At 53.0% G+C, this 14,193-nt stretch overlaps 1 protein-coding gene across 1 annotated transcript; it reads left to right on the top strand.

Annotated features, from left to right (window-relative positions):
* The first annotated feature begins 2,866 nt into the window (after positions 1-2,866).
* On the top strand, positions 2,867-4,893 carry LOC116567886. The gene is made up of 3 exons (XM_032303264.1): positions 2,867-2,941; positions 3,134-3,223; positions 4,142-4,893. The coding sequence occupies exons 1-3, from the start codon at positions 2,867-2,869 to the stop codon at positions 4,838-4,840; spliced, it is 864 nt and encodes a 287-aa protein (XP_032159155.1). The 3' UTR covers positions 4,841-4,893.
* Positions 4,894-14,193: the final 9,300 nt, after the last annotated feature.

Here is a 14,193-nt window from a genome sequence, read left to right as displayed (position 1 = left end):
CCACCTGAGATCAAGATCACATGCTCCACCGACTGACCTAGCCAGGCTCCTCTCTCTCTCTCTCTTTCTTTCTTTCTTTCTTTCTTTCTCCCCCATCCCTTTTGTAAAGATTTTATTTATATATATTCAGAGAGAGAGAGAGAGAGAGAGAGAGCGAGCATGTGCGGGAAGACGGGCAGAGGGAGAGGGAGGGGGACAAGCAGACTCTTGCTGAGTGCAGAGCCTGCCACGGGGCTCAATCTCAGGACCCTGAGATCATGACCTGAGCTGAAACCAGGAGTCGATCACTTAACGGACTGAGCCACCCAGGTGCCCCTTTCATAGTGTCTTTTTGATGCAAAAATTCTTAACCTGATGAAGTCCATTTTATCTATTTTGTGTTTTGTTGACTGTGCTTTTGATGTTAAATGCATGAAATCCTTGCCAAGTTCAATGTCATGAAGATTTCCCGTAATGTTTTAAGGGTCTTGTAGTTTTAGCTCTTAAGGCTAGGGTGGTTCTACCACCTCTTACCAGCTCGTTTGTTGAGGGGCATTTGAGTTGTTTCCAAAATTTGGAAATTATCAGTACAGCAGCTATAAACATCTGTATGCAGGTTTTTGTAGGAGCTTAGAGTTTTCATTTCTTCTGGATGAATATCTAGGAGTCCTGACTCTCGCCCCCGCCCCCAGCTTTGGAATATAATTTGCACACCATGTAATTCACCCACTTCAAGTGCACAATTCACACAGTTGGGCAACCATTCCCACTATCAAATTTTAGAGTATTTTCATCTCCATAAAGAGAAACCCCGTGCTTGTTAATAACTGCCTTCTATTCCCTGTCCCCTAGCTCTAGCTTTTCCATCTCTATAGATCTGCCTATTTTGAATATTTCATGTAAATGGAATCACAGGACATGTGACCTTCTGTGGCAGGCTTCTTCCACCACGCACAGCTTTTCGACGTTTATCAACGTGTTGTAATGTGTATCAGAGTCTTCTTTTCATGGTTGGGTAGTATTCTATTGTATGTCTGTAACACACTTTGTCCATTCATCCGTTGATGGTCTTTGGCTTGGTTCTACCTTTGGCTGCTGTGAATAGTGCTGCTGTGAACATTCCTGTACAAGTATTTTTTTTTTTTTTAATACTTGTTTTCAGTTCTTTTTGGTAGCTACCTAGGAGCAGAATTTCCAGGTCATATGGAAACTCTATGTTGAACACTTTGACACGGCCAAACAGGTTTGGGGCACCTGCAAACAGAGCTCACCACTTTGCATGTCCATCCGCAGTGTAGGAGGGTTATGACTTCTCCATATCCTTGGCAACACCTGCTATCGGACTTTTGGGCTCCAGCCATCCTAGTGGATGTAAAGTGCTGTCCCACTGAGCTTTTGATTTGCACTCTGAGGACTAGTGATGCTGAGCACCTTTTCATGATGGCTGTTTGTAGATCTTTGGAGAAGTGTCTGTTCAGGTCCTTTTCCCATTTTTTTTTTTTTTTTTAAATTTGTAGATCTGGCTAGAATGAAGATTCTGGTTCCTCTTCTAGCCATTCTGACCTAAACCTCATCTAATTCCAATTCCTTCTCTTCCCCACCCCCCTCCCCGCGTCCTAGCCCCCCCACCCCCGCATGTCCCTGTGCACCCAGGGGACCAGAGTCTACCTCAATCTATGAAGACTTCCTCATACTCCCATTGAACAGCAAAGAAAGACCTCGAGGACCCCTTCTCAACGCAGATCTGCACCCCGCTGGGCTCACCCTGGTAGACAAATAATGGGGGGCTAATGTGGGGACGCGAATGGTCTCAACATTACAACAACTTTCAAACATACAGAGGAATGGGAAGAATTGTGCACCGGGCAGCCCACCAGTGAGCGCGTTGCTGTGTTCACGTTATCACGAATCTCTCCCGCCATCCCTCCCTGCCCCTTTCCTTCCACCTGCCCGTCAGTGGTGTTTTCCATCAGTATCCGTCACCCCCAAACACTTCAGTATGCAACACTGCTACCTAGAGCTCAAGATTTTCTGTTTCTTTGTTATTGGGGAGGGGGTGAAATTTCCCTGCTAGAAACAGACACATCTTCAGTGTATTTCTCCCTGTATTTTGAGACACCTGTGTAACTCTGTCTAGATCTGTCTGTCTAGATCAAGACAGAGAACATCAGCAGGATGCCCAGAGAGCGGGAGGTAGGCAGTTTTCAGTTAGCGATCTTGCCAGGTTATCTACTTGGATGGCCAAGTGTGTTTGATCACCTCGCCCTCAGATGGGATCCTACAAGTTTCCTGTTGCTCTCCCGTGAGTAGATGAGGGCCTGTTTCCATGCCAGCCCTCAGTGTCACGTCTCACTCCAACCCGCTGTTGATGGACATTGAGTTTAGCTCATGGTTTCTAGAAACCTGGCCATCGTGGGGAAGGAGTAGGGCAAGGAAGAGGTTTTCAGGATGAGGGAATTTCTAAGGCCGAGGGGGAAGAAGGCACGGCCGTGGAGAGCAAAGCCCAGTGGTGGGCAAGGACTGCTCTCTGCCTGGTCCGCTCTCCCCTGGCTGTGTGAACGCCAGCTCCTCCATCCTTCTGATCAGAGCCCACATGCCGCCTCCTCAACAAGGTGACGGTCCCAGCCATAGGCGCCCGCCTTCTCTCTCACTGGTCTCTGTTTATTTCCTTTATAGCACTTACCTCCAACCGTCAGGATTACTTTTTGGCTCTAACTTGTGCCTCACACTCTGTTCTTCCACCTGAGGTGTTGCTTCCAGAGGACAGAGGCCGCGAGCACTTTCTCTCCGCCCCGCCACACCTCCCCAGCTTCAATACCGGGTCTAAAACACAGTGAGAGTTCAACAAGTGTCTGTGCAGGGAGCAGACGGTTCCGGGTGCTGGGGAATGGGGACCAGCACGGGTGTCCCGGAGCTCCGTACAAGCTCTCCAAATAGTCAGAGGGGAGCTTGCGAGTCTCGGGTCTGAGTCCAGCAGACCGCGGCTCTTCTCCAAATCCGCTCGGGCTTAAAGCAGGCTCTCCACCACCAGCTCGTTCAGCTCTGCTACTTCTGCTCCGGATGGACGGGGCTCAGGAGGGGGACCAGAGGGCTTCACGTACCCCATAGCCTCTACTCTCCCCTCAGGGGTCAGTGAGGCTCATACTGCGCGCAGGAAGGCGGCGGGGACGCGGGGCTCGCACCTGCTCTACTTCCTCCTCCGCATCTCGCGCGCGTGGAGGCCCAGAAGCACCTGAGCTGGCAGGTAAGGCCCGCCAGCTCTTCCCCAGAGATGCAGGCCCTCCAGGCGCGGGGCGGGGAGGTGCTCTTGGGCTTGCAGGGTGTGCGCTCCCAGCGCTTCCTAGTGGAGCGCCCGCTCAGCGGCACCGGCCGGCTTCTCCAGCCACCGGACCGTGCCAGCACCCTGAGCAAGGCGTGCACCCCAGTTTCCTGGGAGGCCAGCCGAGGGAGAGGTCTGGGTTGGGGCGGGGACTGGGAGGGTGGCCGAGAGGCTGAGGGGCTGAAGAGACCTACAGGGGCGCCAGGAACCCTGATGGCCCCGGGGAACCCGGCGTCTTCGCCAGTGGACGCCACGAGGCCGTGAGCCACCACGTGCCTGGTACTAGAAAACCCAAGAGGAGGCGGGTCCGGAGGGCGGGGCCTGGGCGGGCGTGGGGGCGGGGCGAGGTGGCGGAGGGGCCGTAGTGCGCCCTCCCAGGAGACAGGGGACCCCGCCTTCCAGGAGGCCTAGGAGGCGTGGGCTCCAGGGTTGGGGGTCCCCTCCCACCGCCTGGGCCATGTCTTGGTGCTGACTTTCTGCACCCGCCCAGGAAGCTGAGGGAGGCCCGGAGGGGGCGGGGCTCGGGCTGAGGGAGGAGCCTGAGGGTTCCCCCGGGGTTAAGGGAGATGGGAGGCAAAAGGGGGTGTGCGGTGAGGGGAGGCTGTGCTCTTCTGCAGCCTGAGCCGTGCCACGGTGCGCGGTACCTGGAAGCTGGAGAAGTGCGGGGTCGGGCTGGGGTGCAGGTGCCACTGGGTGGGGGAAGGGTCACGGAGACGGCGGGGACTGTCCCCAATAGTTGGCGCCACGCACCCTAGGGAGACTGAGAGCCGGGAGATGGGGAGGGGCTTCGCGTCGTTGTGCCCTTGGCCACGCCATCGACTCTCCCCAACCTTCCTTCCCCAGGGCTCCGCGCTGGACCTGGCCATCATCAGCCCAGACCCCAGGGCCCTCGAGCGGATACCCCGGTACCACCACAGCCCGACGCAAGAGAAGGATGAGCTCCCATTAGCCCAGGGTGCAGACCAAGGCCTGGTTCCTGCCTGGGGTCTGGGGGCCTGGCGGGGGAGGGCTGGGGCCAGGAGCTTGGGGGCTGTGTGTGCAGCAGAGGGACTGTGTGTGTCTGGGGCGAGTCTGCGCCCCTCCTTCTGGCTGCCGGGAATTGCCTGCGTTTACGAGTGTGTGCCCGTGTCCCAGTGGCTAGTCTCTGTGTGCGTTTGTCCCCCGATGTGTTCAGGGGAAAGGAGCAGGGTGGTCGGAAGGACTGCAGAGTCAGGATGCGCCGGCTGGGAGTCTGGCTTCTGCCACTTAAGACCCTGTGCCTTGGATGAGTTTCCCAGTTTTTTCCTGCCTCGGTGTCCTTGTTCCTGGTGGATGCATTCATCTACCAAATATTTATCGAGCATCTGCAGTATGCTAGGCACTAGCCCAGGCCTTGGAGGCCGCAGCAGTGAGCAAAAGTCGCAGATCCTGGCTCTGGTGAGCCAGGCCAACAATAAAGAAAGAATTGAGTACACAATATGTCACACGGTGGTGAGTGTGGTGTGTGTGTACATGGGAAGTTTTAGACTGAGAGGCCTTCCCAGGAAGGTGACCCTTGGATAGAGTCCTGTGAAGTGAGGAGCGAGGACTTAAGTGGAGGAAGAGCATCAGCCTGTGCAAAGGTCCCGGGGTAGGGTCAGGCCTGGCTTGATGGAGGCACAGGGAGGAGGCCTGGGGAGGTGTGTGGGGCTGGAGCACAGTGAGCTAGGGGGAGAGACAGAGGAGAGGGCAGGGAGGTGACTGGGCCAGAGCTGCAGGGCCTTATAGGCTGTGGGGCAGGGCTTGGCGGTTCCCCACGGAAGGGTGTGGAAGCAGCTCCCTCTAGCTTCATGGGGATTATAATAGCATTTACCCCAAGGATTTGTTATAGGAATTATATGAATTAATATGTGTAAAGTGATAATACAGTGTCTGGGGCTTACTAAACATACGTGACACAGTAGGTTATTATTATGTGTGGTAGACATGTGGAACTTGGGGTGTGTCCGAACTACAGCTGAGCAGGCTGGCTGCTAGCGGGGCGGCTGTTGTTGCGAAAGAGTCTCTCTAAAGCTATTTAAAAAACTCTGCTGGGTGTTTGAAAGCCCTGCTGGGGTTAGTGCTTTCTGGCTTGGACAGGCCCTTTTGTATAACAGATGTTATCCAGATGTCAGCTGGGGTCACTCGGGCCTCCGAGATTTGGCGCCTGCCTCTCTCCCACGACCTGCGGGAAGCCCAGTGCCCTCCCCGAGATGTCTGCAAATTCCCAGGGCCTCTGTTCCCATGGTTCCTTCTTGGCCTGAGCTGCTGCCCGATGAACCCTTGCTCTCACTCACCTAGCTTGGCCTGCCCTTTGGAGAAACTGTCCCGTGTTCCCGATTCCTCCAGACCACCGGCATGGGATCCTCGCCCACATACCCCACCGCCTGCAGGTCCTGTGCAAGGTGCTACGTCCTCCCTAAGATTCTGCTGTCCTGGCGGTTTTAATGTGGTCTGAGCTTCCGCGATGAGCTTTTGCAAGACGTTGCTCGACAAAAATTCCACCCTGCAAAGGAAAAGTTTGCATTCCTCTTGTCCAGCCCTGCAGAGTTTGCGACCAGCTGAAAGTGAACTGGGTTGTCATATGAAGCGGCATCTCAGACACCCAGAGCCATGCCTGGAGCAGCCATAGGTGTTTTTGGCATCCGGGTGGCTTGAAGACTTGGAGGCAGGTGGGAGAACCAGGGTTGGTTGCGGGAAGTCGAGGCAGGGGGAGATAGGAGCTGACGCAGAACCGACAGCGGGGCTGGTGGTGAGCAGTTGTGAAAGACAGTGACGCTTCCCTCCAGGGAAACTTCGAGACCAGAAACAGTTATGGTGATGAGCCAGACTCCTGGAAAACTGGGCCAGGGTTGCTCCAGACGGAATCTGCTGTGGTTGCTTCTGGCCGTTCCTGTAATAACCCCTGACTGTTCTTTCAGGCTGTGGATAGTCAGGGCTCAGGGGTCAAAGCTGAATCAGTAGAATCTCTCACAGGGCAGGGGTAAGAAGACCCTCCCGGGGCCGGTCACGACATGCTGGGAAAAGCCCAGAACTGGGCTAGGTCCAAGACTGGGGTGCAGGCTTGTCAGAAAGGTGCGTTCTGCTCAAGCCTGGAGTTGAGGTCAGGGTCCGGTTTAACTGTGACAATTCACTGTGGCTGTGACGTGGACCGAGTCAGACCCTGGGCTGTTCTCTGTGAGGCTCGCTTGGTTTCCGCGTAATTGTAATCGTCGCATTTGGTGTGGGCTTGAAGAGCAACTTGACCCTCGGAATGGGCTTTCAAAACCGAATGGTCTGGTATGTCTTCACCTCTCCTGGATCACAGACTCGTTGGGCAATCTAACAAAATTTACAGACCACCTCTGACTCAGGGCCTGCCCGCCCCCGGCCCCAAATATATTTCCCCAGATGATTTTTTGGCCAGTGGTACGGGCCCATGGTAGCCCGGTATGGTAGCACAGTACAGGTTGAGCATCTCTGATTTCACTCTGGGTCTCTCGTTTGATGTGAGGGGAAAAAGTTTCAATAGCATAGCTCCTTGCTCGGAGTGACGCAGGAGGTGATGGGGCTTGGCATCAGTCCAACATAGCAACTGACCATGGAGTCAGAACTGGATGCAAACTCTGGCTCCACCCCTTAACCAGCAAGAGATGTAATCGCCCTGTGCCTCAGTTTCCCCATCTTCAAAAATCGAGCTAATAATATATATATATATTTTAAAGATTTTATTGATTTATTTGACAAAGAGAGAGATCACAAGTAGGCAGAGAGGCAGGCAGAGAGAGAGGAGGAAGCAGGCTTCCTGCTGAGCAGAGAGCCTGATGCAGGGCTTGATCCCAGGACCCTGAGATGATGACTTGACCTGAAGGCAGAGGGTCAACCCACCAAGCCACCCAGGCGCCCCAATAATATATATTTTTAAAGGTTTGTTTCTTTATTTTGATGAGAAAGAGATAGTAGGGGGAACGGCAGAAGGAGAGGGAGAGCCAGAACCCCGAGCAGACTGCAGGCTGAGTGCGGAGCCTGATGTGGGGCTTGATCCCCTGATGCCAAGATCACAACCCAAGCTGAAATCAAGAGTGGGACACTCGGGCGCCTGGGTGGCTCAGTGGGTTAAGCCGCTGCCTTCGGCTCAGGTCATGATCTCAGGGTCCTGGGATTGAGGCCCGCATCGGGCTCTCTGGCTCAGCCGGGAGCCTGATTCCTTCTCTCTCTCTCTGCCTGCCTCTCTGCCTGCTTGTGATCTCTCTCTGTCAAATAAATAAATAAAATCTTTAAAAAAAAAAAAAAAAGAGTGGGACACTCAACGGGGTGAGCCACCCAGGTGTCCCAATAATAGTTTTTTTTCTAGGTGGAGGCACAGGTTGATTTCTTAGCCTGTACTTCTAGCTTATGTAGAAGTTTGAGCTAAAGAATTCTTGCCACCTAGTGCTTTTGTGACAAGTAAAGTAGACCTTGTGGCACTGAGCGCACCAGTGTCTGTCCGGGCGGTTATGGTTGGGGATCTCGTGGCTGTTCTTTCATGAGGGGGTGTGTCTCCTTCTAAAGAGACCGTGTTTGAACATTGTATCCGTTCGCCTTAGCTGGGTAACAAACCACCTAGAATGTAGTAGCTTAAAGCAATAAGCTTTTAGGAACACCTGATTCTGTGGGTTGGCAATTTGGGCTCTGCGGGGTGGTTCTTCTGCTGGGCGTGCCCGTGTTCCCTCAGGGGAGTGTGGCTAGCTGGGGGGTCAGCGGGGGCTGCACAGTCTTGGAGGCCTCATGCACCTGCCTGGCAGTCAGCAGGTTCTTGGCTGCGGCGCCATGTTCTCTGCTGCGTGGTCTCTCTAGCAGGTGAGCTCCGGCTTGTCCCCATGGCGACTGCAGAGTTGCCTGGAAAAGCAGAGAGTGCAACCTTGCATCTCAACCTTCCCCATGTGGCATGTTTGCTAATGTTTCATTGGCCAAAGCAAGTCACATGATCAAGCTCAGATTCAGAAAGCAGAAAACCAGAATCCGTTTCTTTCTTTCTTTTTTTTTTTTTTTTTAAATTTTTAAGATTTTATTTATTTATTTGACAGAGAGAAATCACAAGTAGACGGAGAGGCAGGTAGAGAGAGAGGAAGGGAAGCAGGCTCCCTGCTGAGCAGAGAGCCCGATGCGGGACTCGATCCCAGGACCCAGAGATCATGACCTGAGCTGAAGGCAGCGGCCCAACCCACTGAGCCACCCAGGTGCCCCAGAATCCGTTTCTTGATGGAGGAGCTGCCAAAGGTCATGGCTGGTTTTTTTTTGTTGTTGTTCTTTTTTTCTCATGGTGCCCCATACCTGTTTGCTGGTGAGTGGCTGGGTCTTGAGTTATCAACTTAAAACCTGGAGAATTTTGACCCTAATGGTTGTTTCTACGTCTCAAAAGAAGAGAACTTATAATCGGAGACTATAACCTCCAGGTTAGCCCACACCGGTCTAGTTAGGGAAAGTGACCTCTTCTGTATGGGACACTTGCATTTCTTTGTCATGGGGTTCCCTTCCCCCCCACTGGGATTCCCCCATCTTTCCTTTCCCCTTCCATGCCCTTCTACCTATCACCTTCTTCAGGTTCGAGCAGATGATTGTGGGTAGCCTGGGAACTGTAGAGTCTTTCCCTGTCCTGTTCTCAGTGAAAATGCTGTCTAGGGATGGATGGGATGGTCATGGCCACCCTCTTGTCCCCTGTCACGGCAATTTGGGTGATATTTCTCTGTCCTTTGGCTTAAGATAGGGCCCCCTGGAAAGACGGGCTCATACCTGTCTTGTCTCCCATTGGCCTTCATACAGTGCCTGGGATGGGCTAACCCTTGGTGGCTATTAGGGCAGAGGATGAACGTTTACAGGCAGAGCCCAAGGGCTGTTGGAGGTTTTGCATTCTGGGATTGTGTGCCTCTAAGTGGTTACTTCCTGTTGTCTACCGTCCACCAGCCTTCTGGAACCCTGAGTGTGACCCCTCAGTGACTGTGGCCAGCTGTCCACAAAGCCCCCAGACCCTCCCAGGGTGAGCTGTCCTTCTTCCTCTGCTGGACATCTTCCCTGAACCCTAGGCTTCAGCCTTGCACTAATGACTCAAAAGAAAACTCTCTGGTGGGAGACGGCCACTGGTTTCACTGCAGGACAGGAGGCCATAGGCGAGCGTCTCTAAGTCTGTCTGTGTGTGTGTTTTGGGCGAGGGTCCAAATTTTCTTTGCCCCAGGGCCCCATCTTTGAGGGGCTTCCTTCACATCTGAGACAGGGTGAATTTGTACATTTATTTTGATGAGGGTGGTCAAGGGTCTCATTCAAGTCAGTCTGCGCTGATGACTTCGAAGTGGACTGCAATGACAAGGTGACTGGTTCTGATTTGCATGGAGGTCCCCTGTGAGCTCGCCATGGGGCCCTGTCTGCCTTTGTGGTTTCCGTGTGTGTGTGTGTGGCAGCCAGAAAAAAAAACCAAACTGTGCATGGACTCCCCGGAAACTTGAATATGTTCCCCTCCATGTTCATGGCCAAAGGAATTCTGTATCTGTGATCACAGCTCTGCGTTCTGGGATGAGGGGGTGATCCTGAGTCATCTGGGTCTCAGTCTAACCGTCGGGACCTTTAAAATTGGAGAACCCTCCCCAGCTGGGAGAGAAGCGACACAGACGAAGGGGAGGGGAGGAGATTTGAAGGGTGACAGGGATTTGGCAAGCCGCTGTGGGCTTTGATGCTGAGGAAGGGGTCATGAGCCAAGAAACGCAGGTGCTTCTAAAAGCTGGGACTGGCTCTCCGGGGACAGTCAGCAAGGAAATGGGACCCGAGTCCCCACAACCGTAAGGAACTGAAATTTGCCAACAACCCTAATGAGCAGGGAAACGGATCCTTCCCCGGAGCCCCTGGAAAGGAGCACAGCCCCTAGACACCTCTCCAGCCTGGCGAGCCCTGGGAGGGACTTCTGCCATGTAGAACGGTCACAAATGGTCACAAGACACTGATGGTATGGAAATGACTCTCTCCCTTTCTCCAAGAGAGAGGTTTCAAGCCCGCCCAATGGAAGCGAGTGGCTCAGGGCCTGCCGTGGATGGCCAGTGACCACCGTGGACAAGCGAATGTTTGCCTGGGAGCACTGTCATTCCCTTGCCCCCCCCCCTTTTTCTCCACGTGTTACTTGGAGGTCTGGAGGCTGGATGGAGCCCCCCTGCTTCCCACAGTCCCTGTTGCTTGGTTCTGGTGTGTGGAACCCACAGCTGTGCTTGGGAAACTAAGGCCCAGAAGTGGGGTACCACAGGAGGGGGTCTAGGTGGCTGCAGGGGTTACATCCCCTCCCTTATTCCTCCACCCAGAAAGAGCAGGACGCGCCTGTGCTGCCCCTGGTCGATGGGGGAAAGCTCATCGAGGACCAGGTGGGCATGTAGTGGATTCCCGAGGGGCCACGTTGCCCACTGTCTCGTCTGTCCAGCGCTGGGGGAGGGGCGTGCTGTGATGGGAGGGCAGGAGCCCCTGTCCGACTCTCCTGCTCCCAGAAGGGCAAGGCCTGCCTGAGGATGGTGCCTCGGCCAATTCACGTGAGTAGCCAGGGGCTCGGTGAGGGAGACCCTGTTCCCCACACCAGTCACTGTCCCTTTTGTCTCCCCCAGGACTGCTCCTCTCAGACTCCTGGCTCTTCTCAGACTCTACAGTGGTCCCCATGGGTCTGGTGGGCATCTCAGAGGTGGGGGGTCCCAGATGGAACTGGGTGGCTGGGAGATGGAGCCTGAGCCCACAGGCACTGGGACGGAGGCGAGGGGTCCTCTGTGGAGCAGAAGAGGGCCTCTTCCCAGGGCCATCCCTTAGAGTTCTCCAAAGACTGTGGGTGTCATGGAGGCCACAGGGGGTCCCCTCAGCTGGGGCTTTGCTGACCCCTGACCTTTCGCTTCAGAGATGGATGGACAGCCTCAACTCAGATGAAAGATCCACTCCCCAACCAGGTGAGCTGGTGGAGGTGGGGCGTGGTGGGGCCCATGCCAGGACTGGAGTGGGGTCCTTGGGCACTGGGTCTGCATGGGGCTCGGCCTGGCCGGTGGCGGTTGACTTGATTTACTTCCGTGTGCGTGCCCTACCTGTAGGTAGACACACAGGTGTGTATCACTTTGCAAGCCCAGCACTGTGTGAGCTCATTGACTGGAAGGATCCCCACGGGACATGAGAAACTTGCTGGAGGTCCTACCTGGAGGGCAGGGGTGAAGGTGGGGTCTGATCCCAGGCAACGGGGTCTGTTGGAGACATGGGATGCACAGAGAGGAGCCGTCCCTGCCCTCCTAGGGCTGGCATTATAATGGCAGAGACAAACACTACCCAAATCAGTAAGTAATAAGTGGGAGATAGCGATCAGGGCCCTGAATTGACACAGAGCAAGATAAGAAGGAGAGAGAATGAATCAGAGGAGGGATGTGGTTATGTAGCTCGGGGGCCAGAGGAGGCCTTTCTGAGGAGTTGATGTTTGAGGAGCTATGAAGGAGGTGACAGAGGGAGCCTGCTGATTTCTGGGGGAACAGGGGTCCAGGCATGGGAACAGCCCGTGCAAAGGCCGTGGGGCAGTGCTGCGCCTGGAAGCTGGAGGAGCAACGGGGAGGTCCATGTGGCTGGAGCAGAGTGAGTGAAGGGGAGAGAGGGAGACAGGGAAGGGGTTAGAATTTGGGTTTTCATTGAATACCGCATCAATGAAGTACTCTACAGTGGCTAACTGAACAAAATTAAAAAAATCCGAAAAAAAGGTCCTTCAAAAAAAAAAAAAAAAAAAAAAGAAAGAAAGAAGGGAGGAAGGAAGGAGGAAAAAGAATTTGGGTTTTTAACTCTGAAAAAGTGGGAGCCCTGGAGGGCTGCGGACCTGGCGCTGGCGTTCACGGGCGCCCTCTGCTGGCCGATGCGGGGAGGACAGACTGCGGGGGCAAGGGTGGCCGAGAGGACCAGGACTGGTCCACGTAGACCATGATAGGATGGACCAGGGGCCAGTAAGGAGGAGAAAAGTGGGTTGATTCTGCCTCGGAGCTGAGGGTCTCGCTGTGCTCCTGGCGTGAGCGATTGAAGAATGGATGTGTCTTGAACGGAGCCGATGAAAACAGCCGCGTCACACACCTTTGAGACGTCTCCAGGGATCACCTAGGTTGTAAACAGGTGTCAGTGTGGGAATCATGGCCTAAGGGGATTTTTAAAAAAGTTTCAACTTGGTCTTAATAATTCCTCAGTCAGATTTCTCCCATTCTTCCAAATGCTCAAATAGTTCCAAGCTATAAACTGTGTCAAGCTAGTCAGTGCATTTAGTTTTTTTTTTTTTTCTGCAAACATCAGAAGTAACCTCTGCCAACGATTGTTAACAGTGTCATCGTTGTGACCATTAAATATTCCTTTGGCAGCTGTAGCAGGGGACACATTGAAGGGGGAAAAGTCTATCGCAAATACTTAGAGGTGTTGGAAAAGATCCTCAGCCCGACACAAAACTGTTTCAATATCAGAACGTGGTCCATCCCTTACTATCGTAGTTCAGGAAAGCACCTGAAACTGGTAGTCTTTTGCTAAACGCTGGGCTACATCACAGCGAATTTTTAAGTTGCATCCTTGGTAATTAATCATAAGATCCCATTTTGTCAATCAGAGTGAACGCTAAAGCCGTACCCAGAAATCTTATCATCCCTTTCTCCGAAAGGGACTCGGGCACTGCTTCCCAATAGCTTAGCTGGGAGTTCTTCACACTAGGCAAGTAGGTGATTCTGGGAGTAAGAAATTGTTATTATTATTATTTGAAGATTTAATTCATGTATTTGACAGAGAGAGGCACAGTGAGAGAGGGAACATAAGCAGGGGAAGTGGGAGAGGAAGAAGCAGGCTTCCCGCTGAGCAGGGAGCCAGATGGGAGGGCTCGAGCTCAGGACTCTGGGATCATGACCTGAGCCGAAGGCTCAGCTGCTTAACAACTGAGCCACCCAGGAGCTTCTATTATAATTACTTTTTTTATTAACATATAATGTATTATTAGTCCCAGGGGTACAGGTCTGTGAATCGCCAGGTTTACACTTCACAGCACTCACCATAGCACATACCTTCCCCAATGGCCATACCCAGCTACCTTCTCCCTACCCCCCTCCTCCCGGCAACCCTCAGTTCTATTATTATTATTTTTATTTTATTTTATTTTTTTTATAAATTTTTTTTAAATTTTATTTATTTATTTGACAGAGAGAGATGACAAGCAGGCAGAGAGGCAGGCAGAGAGAGAGGAGGAAGCAGGCTTCTTGCTGAGCAGAGAGCCCGATGTGGGGCTCGATCCCAGGACCCTGAGATCATGACCTGAGCCGAAGGCAGCGGCTTAACCCACTGAGCCACCCAGGTGCCCCTATTATTATTATTTTTAAAACATTTTTATTTCTTTGTTTATTTTGAGAGAGAGGGGCAGAAAGAGTGTGTGAGCGAGTGAGTGGGGGAGGGGCAGAGAGAGAGAGAAAGAAAATTCTGGGCAGACTCTGCACTGAGTACAGAGCCAAGGTGGGTCTCGATCCTATGACCCTGAGATCATGACCTGATCTGAAATCCGGAGTCGGAAGTTCAACCAACTGAGGTACTCAGGTGCCTCCAATTTATTTTTTTATTACAAATATTTTTTGGATGGATGGTTCAGTTTATTTAACCCACCAGCAACTCTTAGGCATTTACATTCCCCCCTGAATGTAATCTGTGCCCATTCTTTATCCCCTCAGCTTTGAAATCACTGACCTCTAATGTTGTGTAAGTTTAAGGTGTACAGTGGGAAGCTTGGAGACCCGTGTATGTTGCAGAATGATTTCCACGATCACCACCATAACATTTGTGGTGAAAACATCTAGAATTTACTCTCCTAGAAGTCCCAAGTGTCCTGCTTGTCATCCAGGCAATGCCAAGGTCATTCTGGCCTCTCCCAGGCACTGGGTGCT

This window comes from Mustela erminea, chromosome 1, assembly GCF_009829155.1.
Source record: "Mustela erminea isolate mMusErm1 chromosome 1, mMusErm1.Pri, whole genome shotgun sequence".
In the NCBI taxonomy this organism is placed as follows: Eukaryota; Metazoa; Chordata; class Mammalia; order Carnivora; family Mustelidae; genus Mustela; species Mustela erminea.
This window is presented reverse-complemented; position numbering and strand designations above follow the sequence as displayed.

Coding starts and splice junctions, on each gene's coding strand:
- LOC116567886 (XM_032303264.1), top strand. CDS start 2,867: ATGGGGACCAGCACGGGTGTCCCGGAGCTCCGTACAAGCTCTCCAAAT. Junction 2,942..3,133: donor GGGGAGCTTGCGAGTCTCGG/GTCTGAGTCCAG, acceptor TACTGCGCGCAG/GAAGGCGGCGGGGACGCGGG. Junction 3,224..4,141: donor AGAAGCACCTGAGCTGGCAG/GTAAGGCCCGCC, acceptor TTCCTTCCCCAG/GGCTCCGCGCTGGACCTGGC.